Here is a 21,554-nt window from a genome sequence, read left to right on the forward strand (position 1 = left end):
CTGGAGTTGTTCTCCTTAGAGCGGAGAAGATTGAGGGGAGATTTAATAGAGGTGTTCAAAATTATGACGGGTTTTGATAGAGTGAATCGGGAGAAACTGTTTCCATTGGCAGGAGGGTCGGTAACCAGAAGGCACAGATTTAAGAGGGGAGATGAGGAGATTTTTTTTTAACATAGCGAGTTATGATGGTCTGAAATGCACTGCCTAAAAAGGGTGGTGGAAGCAAATTCAATAGTAACTTTCAAAATGGATCAACACTTGAAGGGGAAACTTCTGAAGGATAGAGTAGGGGAGTGGGACTAATTGGATAGCTCTAAGAGCCAGCACAGACAAGTTGGGTCGAATGGCTTCCTTCTGTGCTATATCATTCTATGATTCTACTATGAGCTCTCTTTGAAACACATTTTTTAAATCCCAAGTTCTATAAAGGAAGGTTTGAACAGACCTCACCCAGAATGGTTTAAAATGACTACAGACCATATGTTTTTGGATTGATGTCAGTCTCTTGCTTTTCCAGCTCGCTAGCGACAATAACTATTTTTGAATAAATAAGAACATAAGAACATAAGAAATAGGAGCAGGAGTAGGCCAATCGGCCCCTCGAGCCTGCTCCGCCACTCAACAAGATCATGGCTGATCTGATCCTAACTGCCAATCCACTATCACAGAACCATCTCCTGCATCTGGGGCACGGTGGCATAGTGGTTAGCACTGTTGCCTCACAGCGCCAGGGACCCGGGTTCAAATCCGGCCTCGGGCGACTGTCTGTGTGGAGTTTGCACATTCTCCCTGTGTCTGCGTGGGTTTCCTCCGGGTGCTCCGGTTTCCTCCCACAGTCCAAAGATGTGCGGGTTAGGTTGATTTGGCTATGATAAATTGACCCTTAGTGTTAGGGGATTAAATACGTGGGGTTACGGGGATAGGGTGGGATATGTGTCGGTGCAGGCTCGATGGGCCGAAATGGCCTCTATCTGCACTGTGGGGATTCTGTGATCTAACAGAATTAGACACACGAAATAGGAGCAGGATCAGGCTACACGGCCCCTGGGCCCGCTCCGCTACCCACACGGCCATGGCCAATCCGAACCCAGGCTCATGTCCAAATTCCTGCCCGCTCCCCGTAACCCTTAATTCCCTTTACTTCTAGGAAACTGTCTATTTCTGTTTTAAATTTATGTAATGATGTAGCTTCTACAGTTTTTTGGGGCAGCATATTCCATGGACCTACCACCCTCTGAGTGAAGTAGTTCCTCCTCATCTCAGTTTTGAAAGAGCAGCCCCTTATTCTAAGACTATGCCCCCTAGTTCTAGTTTCACCCATCATCGGGAACATCTTCCCTGCATCCACCCGATCCAACCCCTTCACAATCTTATATGTTTCAATAAGATCGCCTCTCATTCTTCTGAACTCCAATGAGTAGAGTCCCAATCTACTCAACCTCTCCTCATATGTCCATCCCCTCATCCCCGGGATTAACCGAGTGAACCTTCTTTGTACTGACTCAAGAGCAAGTATGTCCTTTCTTAAGGATAGACACCAAAACTGTACGCAGTATTCCAGGTGCGGTCTCACCAATACCTTGTACAACTGAAGCAATACCTCCCTATTTTTATATTCTATCCCCCTAGCAATGAAAGCCAACATTCCATTGGCCTTCTTAATCACTTGCTGCACCTGCATACTAACCTTTTGAGTTTCGTGCACCAGGACCCCCAGATCCCTTTGTACTTCAGTACTTTCCAGTTTCTTGCCATTAAGATAATAACTTGCTCTACAATTTTTCCTGCCAAAGTGCATAACCTCACACTTTCCAGTATTGTATTCCATCTGCCAAATCTCTGCCCACTTACTTAGCCTGTCTATGTCCCCTTGAAGGTTTTTTATGTCCTCCTCACTCACTACTTTCCTTCCCATCTTAGTATCATCTGCAAACTTTGATATGTTACACTCGGTCCCCTCCTCCAAATCGTTAATATAGATTGTAAAGAGTTGGGGACCCAGCACTGACCCCTGCGGAACACCACTAGTTACCGATTGCCAGTCTGAGAATGAACCATTTATCCCAACTCTCTGCCTTCTGTTAGATAGCCAATCCTCCATCCATGCCAGAATATTACCCCCAATCCTGTGATTTTTTATCTTAAGCAATAATCTTTTGTGTGGCACCTTGTCAAATGCCTTTTGGAAGTCTAAATACACTACGTCCACTGGTTCCCCTTTATCCACCCTATATGTTACTTCCTCAAAGAACTCCAGCAAATTTGTCAAACATGACTTCCCCTTCATAAAACCATGCTGACTTTGTCCTATTAAATTATGATTATCCAAATGTCCTGTTACTGTCTCCTTAATAATGGACTCCAAAATTTTACCTACCACAGATGTTAGGCTAACCGGTCTATAGTTTCCAGCCTTCTGTCTACTGCCCTTTTTAAATAAGGGTGTTACATTAGCAGTTTTCCAGTCTGCCGGGACCATTGCCGAGTCCAGGGAGTTTTGGAAAATTATTACCAATGCATCCACAATCCCTACCGCCACTTCCCTCAAGACCCTAGGATGTAAGCCATCAGGTCCAGGTGATTTATCCGCCTTGAGTCCCATTATTTTACCGAGTACCACTTCCTTAGTGATTTTGATCGTGTTTAGCTCCTCCCCCCCTTTAGCCCCCTGTTTGTCCAGTGTTGGGATATTCTTAGTGTCTTCTACTGTAAAGACTGATGTAAAATATTCATTCAGTGTTTTTGCCATCTCCATATTTCCCACCATTAATTTCCCGGTCTCATCCTCTAAGGGACCAACATTTACTTTAGCCACCCTTTTTCTTTTTATATAACTATAAAAACTCTTACTATCTGTTTTTATATTTTTTGCTAATTTACTTTCATAATCTATCTTCCCTTTCTTAATCAATCTTTTTGTTATTTTTTGCTGTCTTTTAAAGTTTTCCCAATCCTCTATCCTCCCACTCGATTTGGCTACCTTATATGCCCTTGTTTTTAGTCGAATACTATCCTTAATTTCTTTACTTAGCCACGGATGGCTGTCTTTTCTTTTACAAGGCTGTCTAATCTGTTGATTAGTTTAGTTGGTTACAAATGTGTCGGGCATGACTGATATTCACAGTCTTCTAAAGCGGTGAGAGACATAGTGGAAGTGCTACGTGTTATCTGGTAACAGTAAAAGGGTTCATTGTTCACCCAGGGCACCCTATCCCAGATTATCTCACATGCAGGGCACATTCTGCTTTATATATTGTGAGGGTTCACTTATGGGAGTGAATTTGTGTGTGTTGGGCACAGGAAAGGTATCTAATCTAACAATGTTGGCAGAAATTTCAAACTGTAGCAATGAGAATAAGATGCTACATTAATGCACTCTTGCCTTAACTGTGATCACTTTCAAAAGACCCACAAAAAGTAGCCTCTGACTGTGAAACAATACATTACTCCTTCATGAGTGTAAAAACCTCACAGAGAGAAACACATTTCATTTATCCAACACCTTATCACCTCTTGAGGATATCCCAATTGTTTCACAGCCAAGAAATTATTCGTGAGGTGCAGGTACTGCTATCGTGTAAGAAAATGTGACAGCCAAATGTGCACAGCATGAAATCATAAACAGCGAATGTGATGAATGACCAGCTAATCTGCTTTATTTTGTGGCCTTGGTCGAGGAAGATGATGCTATTTACTCACAAGCACCAGAGCCGCGAATGTGTTCAATTTTCTCCCCTCCCTCACATCCAAAGCCATCGATTCTTGCTGAGGTGTTGTTCTACAGGTGCTAGCTGCAGCTTGATCAAGTGGCTGTTCTTCAGGTGAGCTTAGGCAGTGACCGACAGCCGTCAAGCTTTTCAAACCTGATCCCATCCTTGCCCAACATCCATACACACGTCCACATCGGGCATTGATGAGGAGCAGAAACCCCGCGTGCTATTTTCCCTCCCGAGCCTGGGTACTAGGGCTAATTGTAGTGTTGCGTTGGAGATCAGGTAACCCAGAACAGATCAGGGATTAAACCTGGGACCTTCCTACTTCCAGAATCATAGACTTTTACAACAAAGGAGGAGGCCATTTGGCCCAAGCCACCTATATCAGGTCTTTTAAAGAGCTATCCCCTTATCCCATTCCTCTGCCCTTCACCCATACTCTAATTTTTATTTTTCAAATATTTATCCACATCCCTTTTATAAGCATTTATTTATATGGATTCTGCTCTCTCCCCCACCTCGGCCCCCACTGTTTCTGGTCAGGTGTTCCATGTCCCAACAACCCTCTGTGTAAACAATTTCTCCTCTCTGCTCCCTTTGTTCTTTTGGTAATGATTTTAACTTTGTACCATCCAGTTACTGGCTCACTGAGCAGTGAAAGTAGTTATACCCAATTTCCCGGATCAAAACCCCACGTAATTATCAACACCTCTATCAGTTTTCTTCTTAACCATCTCTATTCAGTTACATTACTCCTACATTACAACAGTGACTACACTTCAAAAGTACTTCATTTGCTGTAAAGTGCTTTGGGACATCCTGAGGTCGTGAAAGGCGCTATATAAATACAAGTCTTTCTATTTTTTTTTTAAGCCTCTGCTCATAATTCAAGCTTCTCATCCCTGCTATCATTTTAGCAAATCTCTTCTGTATCCTCTCTTTGGCAGTGACATCCTCCCTGAAGTAGGATACCGAAAACCAGACTCACAATTCTAAGTGTTCTCTCAGGTGGACGTAAAAGATCCCATGGCACCATTTGGAAGAAGAGCAAGGGAGTTATCCCCACTTTCCTGGCCAATATTTATCCCTCAACCAACATAACAAAAACAGATTATCTGGTCATTATCACATTGCTGTTCCTGGGAGCTTGCTGTGCGCAAATTGGCTGCCACGTTTCCCACATTACAACAGTGACTCCACTTCAGAAGTACTTCATTGGCTGTAAAGTGCTTTGAGACGTCCAGTGGCCGTGAAAGGCGCTATATAAATGTAAATATTTCTTTTTTTTTTTACAGTATCAGTACCAAACAGGAAGTGCGTCTGCAACCTGCGCTATTGGGGAAGCCTTGGAGTGTCCTCTAAATAAGTGAGAGAGAGCAGCAAGAACACAGCATGATGCAGTACACTATTCCATTTATTATGCTCAAATGGTAATGGTGTGCCCAAAGTTTCAGATTACCCCACATGATGATGAGCCATCACAGTGATAGGATCAAGCACAGCTGCACGTTTGCAAACCGCTTCTGGTTTCTTGGCCAAACACACATCACCTTGCCTTAAATATAAATAAAGACAGAAAAGGCTGGCAACAAACATCTCAGCCAGCATATGGAGACTCCTTGTGGAGGCTAACCCCAAACATTAACCTATTTGTCTCCTTCAGATGCCGACAAGCCTGTGCATCTCCACCATTTCGTGTTTCAATTTCAGATTTCTAGCATTTGCATTCTTTCATCTGATCTTACTTACATAAATTACATTGAAACATATCGCTGGGTTGCTAAGGCTTCACTGCACTGCTAGCGTTTTGATATAATCACAACAAAATGATGGCCAGTTCTCATTTCTCTCTGCTGACAAAGAACAGTGCTCCTTTGACAATAGTCCGACTCGCAAAAAAGCTTTGAGACAATTACATTTTCGTCTCGAGTCATCTACCTTTTGTAAAATGTTAAGAAAGATTGTCATCATTTTGAAAAATGACTGAAGTTGGATGAGATTTTCCCTCAAGTTATCCTCTATACTGACCGGCCTTCAGTGATGGAGAACATAAAGCAGCCATTCGTTGCTACTGCCCTTCACTCACTTCAGTTCCCAATAGTCTGCTTCTCTCTTGCAATACACCCTCTGCAGATTCTGAAATGATTCCTCAGTACCCTGCTCGATTCAATGAGATAATGAAACTCGCTTTAAACACACAGAAAAATCTGTTCCAGGGCAAAAATACATTAAAACAAGCAGCTTAGTAAAGGATGCCTTTGCACGTCAATTATGTGTGCATTAGATAATACAGAACTCAAGGTCGATCTTATATTATTAAGATGTGGTCGCACACAGAAAGGTCTGCCTAACAATCATGATGGCATTACAAAGAGATGCAAACTGAGAAGCGATTACAAAGCAGTCACCTCAGGGTTCAGATAACGTAATAAACCGCTAGTGAAGTTTGAACAGCCATTTGAGGCCCAGATTAGAAGACAACCATGCAGTCACTTCAGGATATCTGTTATTTTTTAAAGAGTGCGTACATGAGTGAGTGAGCTCGAATGTATTCAGTTGAAGTTCCCCTTTATGGGCAACACCAGCTGTCATGCCAGATGCTAACAGGCAATGTGCTTCCTGCCATTGATCAAGTCACTATCCACGTTGTAGAATGAATGGATCGTAGAGTAATCACAGTAAATGTATTGCGTGATAACCAACAGTTACTGGGATAGAATAGTCAGTGTACAAGATAGGGAAGATACAGAATGACTAGACTGCCTGTGGATTACAGAGCATCGGTCTAATTAATTCCACGGTCTCTAAATTGTCAGACTGCTTGTCCGACATCCAGTTCTGGATGAGCAGAAATTTTCTCCAATTAAATATTGGGAAGGCCGAAGCCATTGTTTTCAGTCCCCGCCATTAACTCCGTTCCCTAGCCATTGACTCCATCCCTCTCCCTAACATCTTTCTGAGGCTGAACCACACTGTTTGCAACCTTGGTGTCATATTTGACCCCGAAATGCGCTTCCGACCACGTATCCGCGGCATAACTAAGACCGCCTATTTCCACCTCCATAACATCTTGCCTCAGCTCATCCACTGCTGAAACCCTCATCCATGCCTTTGTTACCTCTAGACTATTCCAGCGCACTCCTGGCTGGCCTCCCACATTCTACCCTACGTAAACTTGAGGTCATCCAAAACTCGGCTGCCCGTGTCCTAACTCGCACCAAGTCCAGTTCACCCATCAACCCTGTGCTCGCTGATCTACATTGGCTCCCGGTTAAGCAACGCCTCGATTTCAAAATTCTCATCCTTGTTTTCAAACCCCTCCATGGCCTTGACCCTATCTCTAATCTCCTTCAGCCACACTCCCACCACCCCCACCCAAGATATCTGCGCTCCTCTAATTCTACCCGCTTGAGCATCCCTGATTATAATCACTCGACAATTGGTGGCCGTGCCTTGTTGCCTAGGCCCTAAGCTCTGGAATTCCCTGCCTAAACCTCTCCGCCTCTCTACCTACATTACAACAGTGACTACAGTTCAAAAAGTATTTCATTGGTTGTAAAGCATTTTGGGACATCCAGTAGTTGTGAAAAGCACGATATAAATTCAAGTCTTTCTTTCTTTCTTTCTTTACCTCTCTTTCCTTCTTTAAGACACTCCTTAAAACCTACCTCCTTGACCACCTGCCCTAATTTCTCCTTATGTGGCTCAGTGTCAAATTTTTTGTCTTACAATACTCCCGTGAAGCACCTTGGGACAATTTACTACCTTAAAGGCACTATATAAATACAAGTTGTTGTTGTTAATTCCATCATAATCTGCTCTCATGGCTTGTTCATCAATTGAACTCCAACTTGGACCCTGGAATCTTCCAAAAGACATTAGCACTATTTATAATACACGGGTTTATAGCGACCTTTCCTCTGGTACAGTGCATTAGAACCTCGCAGGATATGCAGATTGTGGCTTATAGAGGACCTCGAGTAGCTTATGACACGAGTACCTGAATTGGCATGGAGCTTACTGCATAGAAGGTATCACCGGTTATGAGGATTATGATGCAGAATGCTTGGCTGAGTATGGGTGCTGCAACAGCAACAACTTACATTTATATAGCATCTTCAACGTAGTAAAATGTCCCATGGCGCTTCACAGGAGTGCAAAAATTTGCACCGAGATGAAGAATGAGATTTTTTTTTAATTCATTCACGGGCTGTGGATGGCGCCGCAAGGCCAGCATTTATTGCCCATCCCCAGTAGCCCTCAAGAAGGTGGTGAGTCACCATCTTCAATTTAACTGAGTGACCTGCTAGGCCAATTCAGAGGGCAGTTAAGAGTCAACCACATTGCTGTGGGTCTGGAGTCACATATAGGCCAGACCGGGTAACGACGGCAGATTTCCTTCCCTAAAGGACATCGGTGAACCAGATGGGTTTTTATGACAATCCGGTAGTTTCATGGTCACCATTACTGACACTAGCTTTTTATTCCAGATTTATTTAATTGAATTTAAATTCCCCAGCTGCCGTGGTGGGATTTGAACTCATGTCTCTGGATTATTAGTCCAGGCCTCGGGATTACTAGCCCAGTAACATTACCACCATGCTACCACCTGACTAAAAGCTTGGTCAAAGAGGTAGGTTTTAAAGAAGAGAGAGGTGGAGAGGTATGGGGAGGGAATCCCAGTGCTTGGGTTTAGACAGCTGAAGGCAAGGCCTCCAATGGTGGGGCAAAGGAAGTGGAGGATGCACAAGAAGCCAGAGTTGGAGGAACGCAATGTTCTTGGAGGGTTGTAGGAGATTAAAGAGATGGCATAGAAGGTCTGGCAAGGAATGTGGCTGGTAGCGTAGAGCACAGGTAATTGCATGATGAATTACAGACGAGCTAGTGGCATCCCAACCCCAACGCCCATATAAAGCTTGGGTGCTTTTCAATTTTGGCCACACATCATACAGAAATACTGAAAATTATCCATTCTTCCAAAATACAGTTTCAACATGGTCACCTAGAAAACAGGACATACATCCAAGAGCACATTCAAACGACAAGACAATTCCTCATCAGCACCAGCAAGACCTGACTGAATGTTACACAAATTACTGGTCCATCAAGGAGGAAAGTGAGCAGCAGTCTTCCGCTGACTCAGACTAGAAGGAAGCTCTGATCTGTCTCAAGATAGATACGGTTGAGCCCATCCATGCACAAAGACGATACATTTCCTCCTCCATCAAACAATCCAACTGCTTCTTAAATAACTCCAACATTTCTTCCCTTCCCTAATCCATTCCATTCCGCTTCACATGTTGATCACTCTCGTGTGTGATTACAAACTTCCTAATATCAATCCTAATTTCCCTTTTACCAGTTTCAACCTGTGCCCTTTACCCTACTGCCAATTTTTGTGTGACCCCTCCCTCCCACTATCTATCCGCAACAAAACAATATGGTGAATAATGCTTTACACTCTCAGAATTCCTTTGGATATCGTTCACGGGTTGATCTTAGCATCCTCAGCGGGGTGTGGGGAGCTTTCCCTCCCTGCTTCCTCTTCTAGGACGCTGCCTCACTTGTTCTTTGAGGGGGGCCTCTTCCTCCCACGCAGTGCTGAAAGGGTTAAGTATGGCTTCACAAAATAAATATAAGAATGACGCAACTGTAAGCGCAGCCATTTATCTTCATTAAAATTGTACCTTGGAGTCTTCGATCAATCTTTAATTGAATTTCTCCGAAGTGTCAAAGCGTTTCAATAGATATGAGTATTTGCGGGTCCCAGGGGAATTTTCACTGCATCTACATTGTTAGCTCCGAACAGATTTCCTTCTACCTGACTTTGTATTGAACTGATACTAGAGGGCAGTCTTACAGAAAAGGACTGAGCTTCCAGACCACCTCGCCCTCCAGAATTCACAACCTCGCCCTTCTCACCTGCCCCAGTACACACCTCCCCCTGTGGATTGCCTGGCCTCAGCCCCCTCCCCATTAAACAGCTCAGCATGCCCAGGATGCGATTCACCTTTTCGAAAATAACATTCTCCCAGAGCAGAGTTCAGCTCCTCCCTTCCCCAAAAACACAGAACAACCTGTTCCTCTCCTCGCTCCTTTCAAAATGTAGAGAATTCACCTCCCTACCAGACACGCTTCAGTCATTCCAACTGGGCCGAGTCTTTCGTATTCAATTCTCATTCAGACTGCTAATGTACAGTAATAAGCCAATACAAGAGAATGTTAGTGAGAAGTGAGGGCCTTGGAGAGGGTGCAAAGGAGATTTACTAGCATGGTACCAGGGATGAGGGACTTCAGTTACGTGAAGGGCCTGGAGAAGCTGCAAAGAGCCGCCACAGACACGATGGGCCGAATGGCCTCCTTCTGTGCTGTACGTTTCTAAGATTCTATGACAAGAAATGGTGAGAAGTTCCCTCAACATAAACCCTGAGCTGTGCAGCATTTTATCTTCATCCTCTTTTGATTCTTCAATAATCAATGTGACTCAGTTCTTTATGGATCCGGATTGAAGGGTCAAGATGCGCCACAGTGGCAAAGGAAAGTGCACTGTCGCTAGTGGCGTTGGGACGGTGTTATTCCACTATCCAATTTTCTCTCCTCCTCCTCCGCCTCTCCTGAAGACAACTGCTCGAGCTGGGGCAAAGTCCACAGCACGGGCAGCAGACTGCCTCATCGCGTAAAGGGCAACCCTTCACCCGTGTCTTGCCACGGAGTACTGGCGGGCTGGCCAACTGCAGGGAGTTGGCACAGCCGAGCCCAACCCTGTCCTCGCCCGACACCAACACGTTCCAACAAAGGGTCGCGATGGAGGATAGGAGCGAGATTCCCGGCTGGTTTTCCCCCCTCCCCGAGCCCAGGGCTGCTGAGGTTAATTACCTCTAACATTACCTCAACTGAAATCAGCTATCAGCACAGACTGGGGACTGAACCTACAAATTTACTGTATTGTTCAGTACTCCGCTCAGCTACTGGGCATTGATGTGAATTAGGATTGATTTTTTTGAAAACAAAATAAAGGAAGAAATCAACATGACTTATTTAGGTGTACCTACCCCCTACTCATCTTTCCCTTTAAATTATGATAGGTTTCTGGATTCCAATTGCCATGTCAAGGGTTAAGCGGATATGTACTCTAATGACAGCCTCATCCAATTTAACACTAGCAACTCGACGTGCCAGTGTCTAAAATGAACTGCCAGCTTTATCTGGGCCTGTTCAGTTTTCCCCGAGCAGTGATTATTGCATCATTTTGGTTTCTAACTAAATAACCAGTAGATTATTTTAACACAAGCTTGGTTTGCAAAATAAGGCAAGATTTGTGCAACTCCCAAATTGTCGCCTAACTCAGCCAGTCATGGGTCCTTTTTCCTGGGTCAGGCTGCTCAGGATCAGCAGCCAGGCTGGTTCCAGGACCCAGCTCCCAGTGAAACATAGAAGATAGGAGCAGGAGTAGGCCATTCGGCCCCTCGAGCCCGCTCCGCCATTTAATGAGATCATGGCTGATCATCCAAATTCAGTACCCTGTCCCTGCTTTCTCCCCATATCCCTTAATCCCTTTAGCCTCAAGAAATATATCCAACTCCTTCTTGAATATATTTAATGAATTGGCCTCAACTGCCCTGTGTGGCAGAGAATTCCACAGGTTCACCACTCTCTGGGTGAAGAAATTCCTCCTCATCTCAGTCCGAAATGGCTTACCCCTTATCCTTAGACTGTGACCTCTGGTTCTGGACTCCCCCGCCATCGGGAACATCCTTCCTGCATCTAGTCTGTCTAGTCCTGTTAGAATTTTATAAGTTTCAATGAGATCCCCTCTCATTCTTCTAAACTCTAGCAAATATAAGCCTAATCGACCCAACCTCTCCTCATAAGTCATTCCTGCCATCCCAAGTGAACAGAGCCACTCCTGACAACATACATCACTGCAACAGCTCAGGAGGTAACGGGACTAAAATCGCTGGTCTCTGCAAATGTGATATCTTGTCAAACAGATAGCTTACACATTCGATTTTACGCTTTTTTGGGAGACAGAAATGGAAGCTGTACTTTGAACAGAAAGTACACACTCTGAATGTTTCTTCCTCTTCAACTTTTTCAGTTCTTCTACTAAAATTACTCATACTCCCCCCCGCCTCATGTATCCTGCCCATCCCTCATTTGCTGAACGCCAACTCCATTTACCTGGAACAGGGCTGCCTGCAGTGGAGATTGAGTGGGAAAATCATGCAAATATCGGTTAAAATAGAAACAGCCCATTGCTGATGCAATCAGAGACCCACAAAAAGCTTCCCTGTGTTGGCACCAGAATATTACTGACCTAGGAATATTGCACAGAAAACCAAACTCACAATTACCGAATTTCTTCCCACAACTGGACAAAGTTGGTTGAACTTAAAGTCCAAATTCTCATCGGCAAATCCCTTCTTGGCCCCATTCCGTCGTACTTCTGCAACCTCCTCCAGCCACATGTCTCAGTCTATGCTATTCAATACTTCAACACTGACCTCCTGCGCATCCCCCGCCCCCCCCCCCACCACCCGCCTTCGCTCCCCCATCCACAGCAGACCCTCTGCTTTCTCAGCCCCACCTCTCGGATTTCCAACCCTTTGACTGCATAATTGTTTCAGGCACAGTTACTCTGTTTGCAGATTGAGTAGCAACAACTTTCAGGAAAGACTGAACGGGCTGGGGCTCTTTTCTTTAGAAAAGAGAAGGGCGAAGGGTGACCTGATAGAGGTCTTTAAGATTATGAAGGGGTTTGATAGGGTAGACGCAGAGAAAATGTTTCCACTTGTGGGGGAATCCAAAACTAGTGGACACGAATATAAGATAGTCACTAATAAATCCAATAGGGAATTCAAGAGAAATGTATTTACCGAGAGAGTGGTTAGAATGTGGAACTCGCTACCACAGGGAGTAGTTGAGGCGATTAACATCGATGCATTTAAGGGGAAGCTAGATAAGTACATGAGGAAGAAAGGATTAGAAGTATATGCTGATAAGGTTAGATGAATTAGGATGGGAGGAGGCTCGTGTGGAACATAAACACAGAAATAGACCAGTTTGGCCGAATGGCCTGTTTCTGTGCTGTAAATTCTATGTAAACATGCTGAGATCTAGCGTGTTTAACAGCTCGTTCACTGGATTATGTGAATACATAGGGGAAGGCAAGTCTTTGCTAATTAGCTGGCAGAATTAGTCAATTGGATGCCTTGGACAGCGTGCAGAGGAGATTTACCAGAATTATACCAGGGATGAGGGACTTCAGTTCTGTGGAGAGGCTAGAGAAACTGGGATTGTTCTCCTTAGAACGGAAAAGGTTATGGTCAGATTTAAATCAGGGTGTTCAAAATTATGAAAGGCTTTGATAGGGTAGATAGGGAGAAACTGTTTGCAATGGCAGGTGGGTCGGTAACGAGAGGACATGGATTTAAGATAATTAGCAAAAGAATCAGAGGGGAGATGAGGAGAAATTTATTTCACACAGCGAGTTGTTGTGATCTGGAATGCACTGCCTGAAAGGGTGGTGGAAGCAGGTTCAATAGTAAATTTCAAAAGGGAATTGGATATTTACTTGAAAAGGAAAAAAAACTGCAAGGCTATGGGGAAAGAGCAGGGGAGTGGGACTAATTGGATAGCCCCTTCAAAGAGCCGGCACAGGCACGATGGGCCGAATGTGCTCCTGTGCTGTATGATTCTATGAATTAGATTTCCCAACTGAAAAATGGTCAAAATCCTGATAAATGCCTGGGAAATAGTTGTAGATTCTGTTTGTGGCAGACTTAAGCTATTAAAACAACAGTGGGAATGTTGTCCTCTGTGTGCGGTGAAACCACAGCCACGCTCATTATAAACATGTTTACGCCCTGGTTGACGATTTTCTTTTTGCAATCAAAACACAAAGGATTTCCCTACATGTGTCGGAGGGCCCTGTTAAATCACGGATTCAATTCCACCTGTGGCCGCTAAGTAATTATGTCTGTTTCTGCTGTGCTGAATTTGCCTCTAGTTACAGAGACAAGCCCCAACCTCCCACATAAGCAGTTCTTGCAAAGTCGCCTGAACTCACTGCCAGTAGGGTGAGCCAAGAGGACAACCCATCCATGGCCAGATGCCAAATTGGCCATCTGACCTATATATCGTCGCCAGTTTACGTTTCCTACCAGCACCAGTTTTGGTTGCAAAAGGACGTGAAACCATGGGGTTCATTGCCTCAGAGAGTGAGTTTATACAGTAACGTTAGCTCCAATGTTACTTTTGGCACAATACAGGAAACTCTTTGGTATCCGGCACCGACGGGACTGGCGTGTTGCCGGTTGATCAAAAATTCCGGATGACGGAGAGGGTTATCTACCAAGGCTATTTTTAAACAAAGAAAAATTAAAAAATCAAGAAATGTGCAGTATACAGTAATTGGGTACTCACCTACAGAATTATGTGTTAAATGGATGGTGGAAGATGCTTGATTAAGTACAGTACTGCCAGTTGAGGGTAATGCAATGCAATGACTACCAGCAGCGTGGGAGACACACAGTACCCCTGTAAAATGGCAGATCAGAGAGACTACCGGCAGCGCAGGAGAGTCAGACTCCCGTTATTGAGGTGTTCGGACTCCCGACAGCGCCAAGAAGCTGAGTAGTGGCAGTTTGGAGAACTACCCCCACTGACTAACTCGGCCACGGCAACAAGGGTCGACTCATCTGGTGCTTAAAACACACGCAGTTAATTGTTAAGAGTACATTGCATATTGGTCAAAACACATTCGCTAATTCTTCCAATGGCTGAGTGTTGAATGCACAGCCTAATATATAAACTGAGCTGATGAGGTCAAAATGCTCCCAGGTTTAACCCTTGACCTGTGCTGGGTTAGCCAACATCAGCTGGTGATGCCTGCTGCAAAAGTGAGGTGCAGACGTCAGGCAAGAAAAGGGCCAACTATGATGCCCACCATGGTCGGATAACCCGATGACATCCTCTGTCCTTGCTCAGGCCTGAAGCATAGCCACTAGGACGAGGTATCAAAGAGGCAACTAGTGCCTGTCTAGTTGTATAAAAACAAGACAAAATATCGGTAGAAGTGGAAAAGGTAGAAGCAATATAAGGGGTGAAAATTGATAGACAGGATGTACTAGAAAGGCTGGATATGCTTAGCGTGGACAAGTCGCCCTGTCCAGATGGCTTGCATCCCAGGTTGCTAAGGGAACTGGGGGAGGAAATAGCGGAAAGGCTTGCCATAATTTTCCAATCTTCCCTAGATGCGGGGCAGGTGCCTGAGAGTTGGAAAGTGGCAAATGTGACATCATTGTTCAAGAAAGGGTGTAAGGACAATCCTAGTAACTACAGGCCAGTCAGTTTAACATCAGTGGTGGGTAATGTTTTAGAAACAATAATCAAGGAAAAAATTTACAGGCATTTGGAGAGTTTTAAGCTAATTAAGGAGAGCCAACATGGGTTTGTAAAAGGCAGATCATGTTTGACTAATCTAATTGAATTTTTTGATGAAGTAACAGAGAGGATTGATGAAGGGAATGCAATGGCTGTTGTCTACATGGATTTTAGGAAGGCATTTGACAAAGTACCACATAGAAGGCTGGTTAACAAAATTGAGGCTCAGGAATAGGTGGGTCAGTGGCAACTTGGATAAGGAATTGGCTTAAGGACAGAAAACAGCGAGGTGTGGTAAATGGCTGTTTTTCAGACTGGAGGATGGTAGACAGTGGTGTTCCCCAAGGGTCAGTGCTGGGGCCACTGCTTTTTTTGATATATATAAATGACCTGGATATTGGAATACAAAGTAGAATTTCTAAATTTGCCGATGACAATGGGGGTGTGGCAAACAGTGAGGATGATATCAATCGACTGCAACAGGACATAGGAAGACTAACAGAATGGGCAGAAAATGTGGCAGATGGATTTTAATACAGAGAAGTGTGAGGTGATGCATTTTGGCAGATGGAACAGGGAGAGGCAATATACACTTAATGGCACAGTTTTGAAGAGTGTGCAGGGACAGAGGGATCTGGGAGTTAATGTGCATAGGTCCCTGAAGGTGGCGGGACATAGAGAGTGGTTAACAAAGCATATGGGATCTTGGGCTTCATAAATAGAGGTATTGAATACAGAAGTAGAGAAGTTATGCTGAACCTTTATAAAGCGCTGGTTAGGCCACAACTGGAGTATTGCGTCCAGTTCTGGTCACCACACTTTAGGAAGGATGTGAAGGCCCTCAAGAGGGTGCAGAGGAGATTTACCAGAATGGTTCTGGGGATGGGGGATCTTAGCTACAAGGACAGGTTGGAGAAGCTGGATTTGTTTTCATTAGAGCAAAGGAGGTTGAGGGGTGATTTGAGAGGTGTACAAGATTATGACGGGTTTGGATAGACGGGGAAAGGCTGTTTCCACTAGTTGATGGTACAAGGACTAGGGGACACAGATTTAAGGTTTTGGGCAAGAGATACAGGGGGGATGCGAGGGAAAACTTTTTTAAACAACGAGTGGTGATGACCTGAAATTCGCTGCCGATGGACGTGGTGGAAACGGACACACTCAATGTTTTCAAGGGGAGACTGGATAGGCACTTGAGGGAAATAAACTTGCAGGGCTACGGGGATAGAGCGGGGGAACGGGACTGACTGGATTGCTCTACGGAGAGCCGGCACGGACTCGATGGGCCGAATGGCCTCCTTCTGTGCTGTTATGACTCTAAGAGTCAGCACTTTTCGGGGTGGGGACAGATTCCGCCATTAAATGAAGAACATTTCCTCCATATGTGTCTCTCCTTCACATCTTGTTAATTATTAAAAAGCATTTGTCTAACTTGCAGTGGCAGTTTAAGTAGCGTGAAAAGTGTTTTATCAAAAATTCCTTTGCCTTTGGATGAATTTCAAAAGCACGAACTGTCCACGACAGTGTAACCGGCTCACAGGCTTCAGTCGTTCAGTGCCTGTTCTAGAATGTGCGCTTCTCACGGTCAGAATCAACGTTCACAAGGACAGTCAACCAATGAAATATTCTGTAAATTTGTGAGGAGCTTAAATTGTGCCCTTTTCACCAGCCCCTGTCACAGCACTCATGCTGCAAACACACCTGGCAAGATTGACAGTTTAGTAACCAACCAGGTATGTGAAAATTCTTTGGGTTGCATCGCTCAGCCATCCCGAGAGAGAAAATCAGGCCACATCTGTCACCTGTAGACTTTAGACAGAACTTTGCCCCATTTCAGGGCAGGAGCGCGCCTCCCTTGGTTTAAGGCGTTGAGAAATTATTTCTTTTGTCTCAAGTTTTCTCCCTTCCTCTCCTGAAGACATTGATCGTAATGGGCTTGGTTTCCATGGGGCCAATAGTAGTCCACCTCATTCAAGTGGCCACGAGTAGTCCACCTCATTCAAGTGGCCACGAGTAGTCCACCTCATTCAAGTGGCCACGAGTAGTCCATCTCATTCAAGTGGCCAACATTTATTCCTCAACCACCACCACCAAAGTAGATCATCTGGGTCAAGCATCTCATTCCTGTTTGCGGAACCTTGCTGTGCGCAAATTGGCTGCCATGCTTGCCTACATAACAACAGTAATTACTCTTCAAAAAATACTTCATTGACTGTGAACCACTTTGAGACATCCCAAAGATGTGAAAGATGCTATTATAAATGCAAGTTCTTTCTTTCATCTATTGAAAAGTCCAAACTGGACAGTGGGCTCTCTACAATCTACTTGATCCTGTCTTTTGCTGATGTCCATGCAAGTCCACATTTCAGCAGGTCACTGGATAATGCCATAAAAACGAACACTCATTCTTGCTGCTCTGAATACAGCAAGAATTGGCCCCAAAATCTTTTCCTTAGAGGAAAATTAAAGAAACTTAAAGCATTTTTAGTTATATTATTGATTTATTTTATACAGACTTTATTTCCTGAAGAGACTCATTGCAAATTCAGAGTCAAACATTTACACAGAATTTACAGCACAGAAACAGGCCATTCGGCCCAACTGGTCTATGCTAGCGTTTATGCTCCACACGAGCCTCCCTCCCACCTTACTTCATCTAACCTTGTCAGCATATCTTTCTGTTCCTTTCTCCTTAATACAATATGCCTATCTAGCTTCCCCTTAAATCAATCTATGATGAATTTAACAATTAACAGCCAGCACGCAGGAATTGTTTTTAATTCTCTGAAGAGAAAGTTTTACAGTTTTTTTTCATGTTTTTTTTTTTTTTTTACAAAGAGTAACCAGAAGTGAGCAGGGAATCACGGAGCTGGACTGGGGATTTAACAGAGATTAGTCTGCGAGATCAAAAAAAATGCAAAATACTTTCCTAAATTGGAGTGCTGTACAGAATTTGAATATCCAATTATAGAATTAGTTCCATGCAGAAAGACACATTTAGATCATGAAAAGTCATTTATTTTTGTTTTCAGTCCAGAAATATAAACCTCAATCTAGTCTCGTGAGGAGATTTCTTCTTCACTAATGGAGGAGTGACCAGAACTGCACTTTTTACTCTCACATTTATAACTTTGCTGCAAAAGAGATCTTCTCCCAAAATGTTCGATTTTGAGCAAGCAGCATGCAATTAATTTTTCAGTCCTAATGAGCAGCTTTTCAAAAGTAATTTTTTGCACGAGTGTTATGGAGAATAGAACATGAAAAGCACCAACCAGAGAAGAGAGTTGCGTTTCCATGGCGACTCATTGATTTGATTACTCAGATTTTTTTCCCCCCAAATAGCAGTAGTTTTAACAGTGCTGCTTTTTGTAAAATTTAATTTATTCTGGGCCCATAGTTTAATAAATTAGCCCAAATAAATGTCATAGAGACCTCCAGAGACTCCTTGGCTCAGCTTTGAGAGCCTTTCTAACGCTGTCTCCCACACACACTTCAGATAACATTTCACAATGACAGAAAACTCTGGTCATCGGCATTACGGAAGTTTTCATTCCCATCAATAAAAAAGACTTGCTTTTAAACAGTGTCTTTCATGACCTCAGGATGTCCCAAAGCGTTTTATGGCCAATGAAGTACTTTTGAAGTGTAGTCGCTATTGTAATGTAGGAAACGCGGCAGCCAATTTGCACACAGCAAGCTCCCACAAACAGCAATGTGATAATGACCGGATAAATTTTTTTTAGGTGTTGGTTGAGGGATAAATGTTGGCCGGGACACCAGGGAGAACTCCCCTGCTCTTCTTCAAAATAGTACCGTGGGATCTTTTACGTCCACTTGAGAGAGCAGATGAGGCCTCAGTTTAACATCTCATCCAAAAGACAGCACCTCAGACTGTGCAGCACTCCCTCAGTACTGCACTGGAGTGTCAGCCTAGATTTAGTCCTCAAGTCAACTGGAGTGGGACTTGAACCCACAACCGTCTGACTCAGAGGCGAGAGTGGTACCAACAGAGCCACATGCTAACATCATAGACATGGTGTGACAGCATACATCTGACATGTCAACACCACCAAGACCCCTGGTAAAAAAAAATCCTATTACTGATACGTTCAACTATCTCATCATTTCTAATACTTCACACGCAAACTTTATACGATACTAATTTTAGAGATGACAGTAGGAGCGACCCCGTGCACCCTGCCCTAAAGCAAGAGGCTGCTCCCACCTGTGCACCCCTAATGCACAGGTTCTCCAAGTCTGTGACCCTGACAGGCAGTTCCAGCTCCACCTTGATCCAGCCCTCAGCAATGAGCAGGAACAGCGCAACAAGCACCCATGGCTCCCTCTAGGGTGAGAACCTGCAGCATCAACCAACCTACATCAGGAAACTCTCCACCTCAACATGAAGTGCTGATCTGATGAAAGGTCGTCGACCTGAAACGTTAATTCGGTTTCTCTCTCTCCACAGATGCTGCCTGACCTGCTGAGTGTTTCCAGCACTTGTTGCTTTTATTTCAGATTTCCAACATCCGCAGTATGTCTAAATATAATCCTGTCTGCTTTGATTTTGTTCATTATTATATTTTAAACGAACCCAATTACCAATAAAATCGCTTGACAATAGAGAGTCTAGGAGCTTTTCAAACAGTACAATGGTTTAATATTCTTTCTGGGAGACAAGTAGAGCTTTTAGGTAGAAAGCACTTATCTGGGAAAGTAACTTTCCCACGTGAAATTCTAATCCAAATTGCACAAACTTTCCTGGTTGTATCCCATGTCTGGTAAGAGAGTCAGTGGATTATCTGTAGCCTGCGACATCCCCCAACCAGGTTACATCCATCATCTACTTTACTAACTGAAAATTAGCCTTTATAATTATTGAGATTAATGTAATAGCTAACTCGGAAGTTGCAGAAAATAGAAAATAATTCCATTCATGCTGCCGAGAGACGTAGAACCAACAAACCTCAGTTACCTCTTTCTGTGATCACTCCACGAGTCATTGCCCATATCCCTGTTAACCTCACTGGTGATTACTTCGTCACTATTTTGCTTTACATAACCTGTGAACTATCACCTGGCGACGGCAGCAGTATTTTACACGCCAACTCAACTTTGCACAAAACACAAGGGATTTGTTCAGTGTTCTGTCTGTCTCTGCAGAGACTGAATTACTGAGTGAATGATTAAACTGAGATAAAGGCGTCTCAACCACACTCGGCATTAAAAAAATGCTGTTCAGAGTACAGCATTTGTCAGTAAGTTGGGCAAGTGTCAGACTTCAACTGACTGCACAACTTTCATCGACACGCGCTACACCTGATGTGTGCGCGGAAGGGTCCTACATCAGTGATGCTTTCAAGGTGCATGGGAACACCGTCCTCTCCAAGTTCCCCTTCAAGTCACACACCATCCCGACTTGGACATATATCGCTGTTCCTTCATCATCACTGGGTCAAAAACCTGGAACTCCCTACCTAACAGCACTGGGGGGCGGAGATACACCCTCACCACAAGGAATACAGCGGTTCAAGGTGACCGCTCACCATCACCTTCTCAAGGGCGACGAGGGATGAGCAATAAATGCCGACCTTGCCAGCGACGCCCATATCCCGAGAATAAATAATAATTTCTCTTCAAATTCGTCTTGGACCCAACATGACCAACAAGGTCCGAGGGCTGCACACGACTTCCTCTCACAGCAGCCGACCAAAACAAAATCCATTTCTACTGAGTGACCAAATAAACTCGTCGCCATTTCTATTTGAATCTTACCCCTTTCAAAAGAGTCGTCTTCTGCAGGCGTGCCAAATAAGAATTGATATTTAGCCTTTGCGACACTTTGTGCGTGTGGGGACGTCCGGTTGATCCAAACAAATGTCTCAGTCTGAGGAGGGAGAAGAAGGAGGGAGCAACATGATTATTTTGAAATCATCAACTAAAAAGACCCCAACCCCTTCGCAAATCTCACTTACCACTTTCGCACAGGCCTACTGACATGCTTCCTTTTTTAAACAATAATTTCCAACTCTCTAAACGCACAGGCACGCACAGGCACTTGAAGATTCTTTACTGATTCATCGTAACAACCGTCGAGTTATTACTTCTGATTATTAAACAGGCACAGGCCACAATTCCCAAAGGATTGCTGAATTGTTCAAGCATGTTTTTCCTTCAATTTTTCTGCTAATGACTCTCGCCTCCACCAGCACCGCCCCCCCCCCCCACCCCTCCCCTCCAGCTCGAGAGAGGAAAAATAATTCCCACATTTTCAAAGGGAAAAAATATATCGTATTAGGTCAATAAACCAGTGAATAAGGATTGCTGTGTCTTTCATGGTGACTTAGACTAAATATCGAAAGCTTTTGTGTTGCTCCTCAGGCACTTTGTTCAAGATTCAATGCTAATGTGTTATTTTTTAATCGACGTTTAAACCTCTATTGCAAAATATTTGAG

General features: G+C 44.0%; 1 protein-coding gene across 1 annotated transcript in view; it reads right to left on the bottom strand.

Moving 5' to 3' along the window:
• Positions 1-21,554, bottom strand: part of psd3l (pleckstrin and Sec7 domain containing 3, like) — a 410,104-nt gene that overhangs the window by 265,114 nt on the left and 123,436 nt on the right. Inside the window, exon 2 of the mRNA XM_086007314.1 lies at positions 20,874-20,985. Coding sequence (XP_085863440.1) covers positions 20,874-20,985 — 112 coding nt within the window. The remainder of the gene's footprint in view (positions 1-20,873; positions 20,986-21,554) is intronic.

Source organism: Somniosus microcephalus, chromosome 2, assembly GCF_052327205.1.
Source record: "Somniosus microcephalus isolate GS21.2 chromosome 2, FLI_Smic_1.0, whole genome shotgun sequence".
Taxonomy (NCBI): domain Eukaryota; kingdom Metazoa; phylum Chordata; class Chondrichthyes; order Squaliformes; family Somniosidae; genus Somniosus; species Somniosus microcephalus.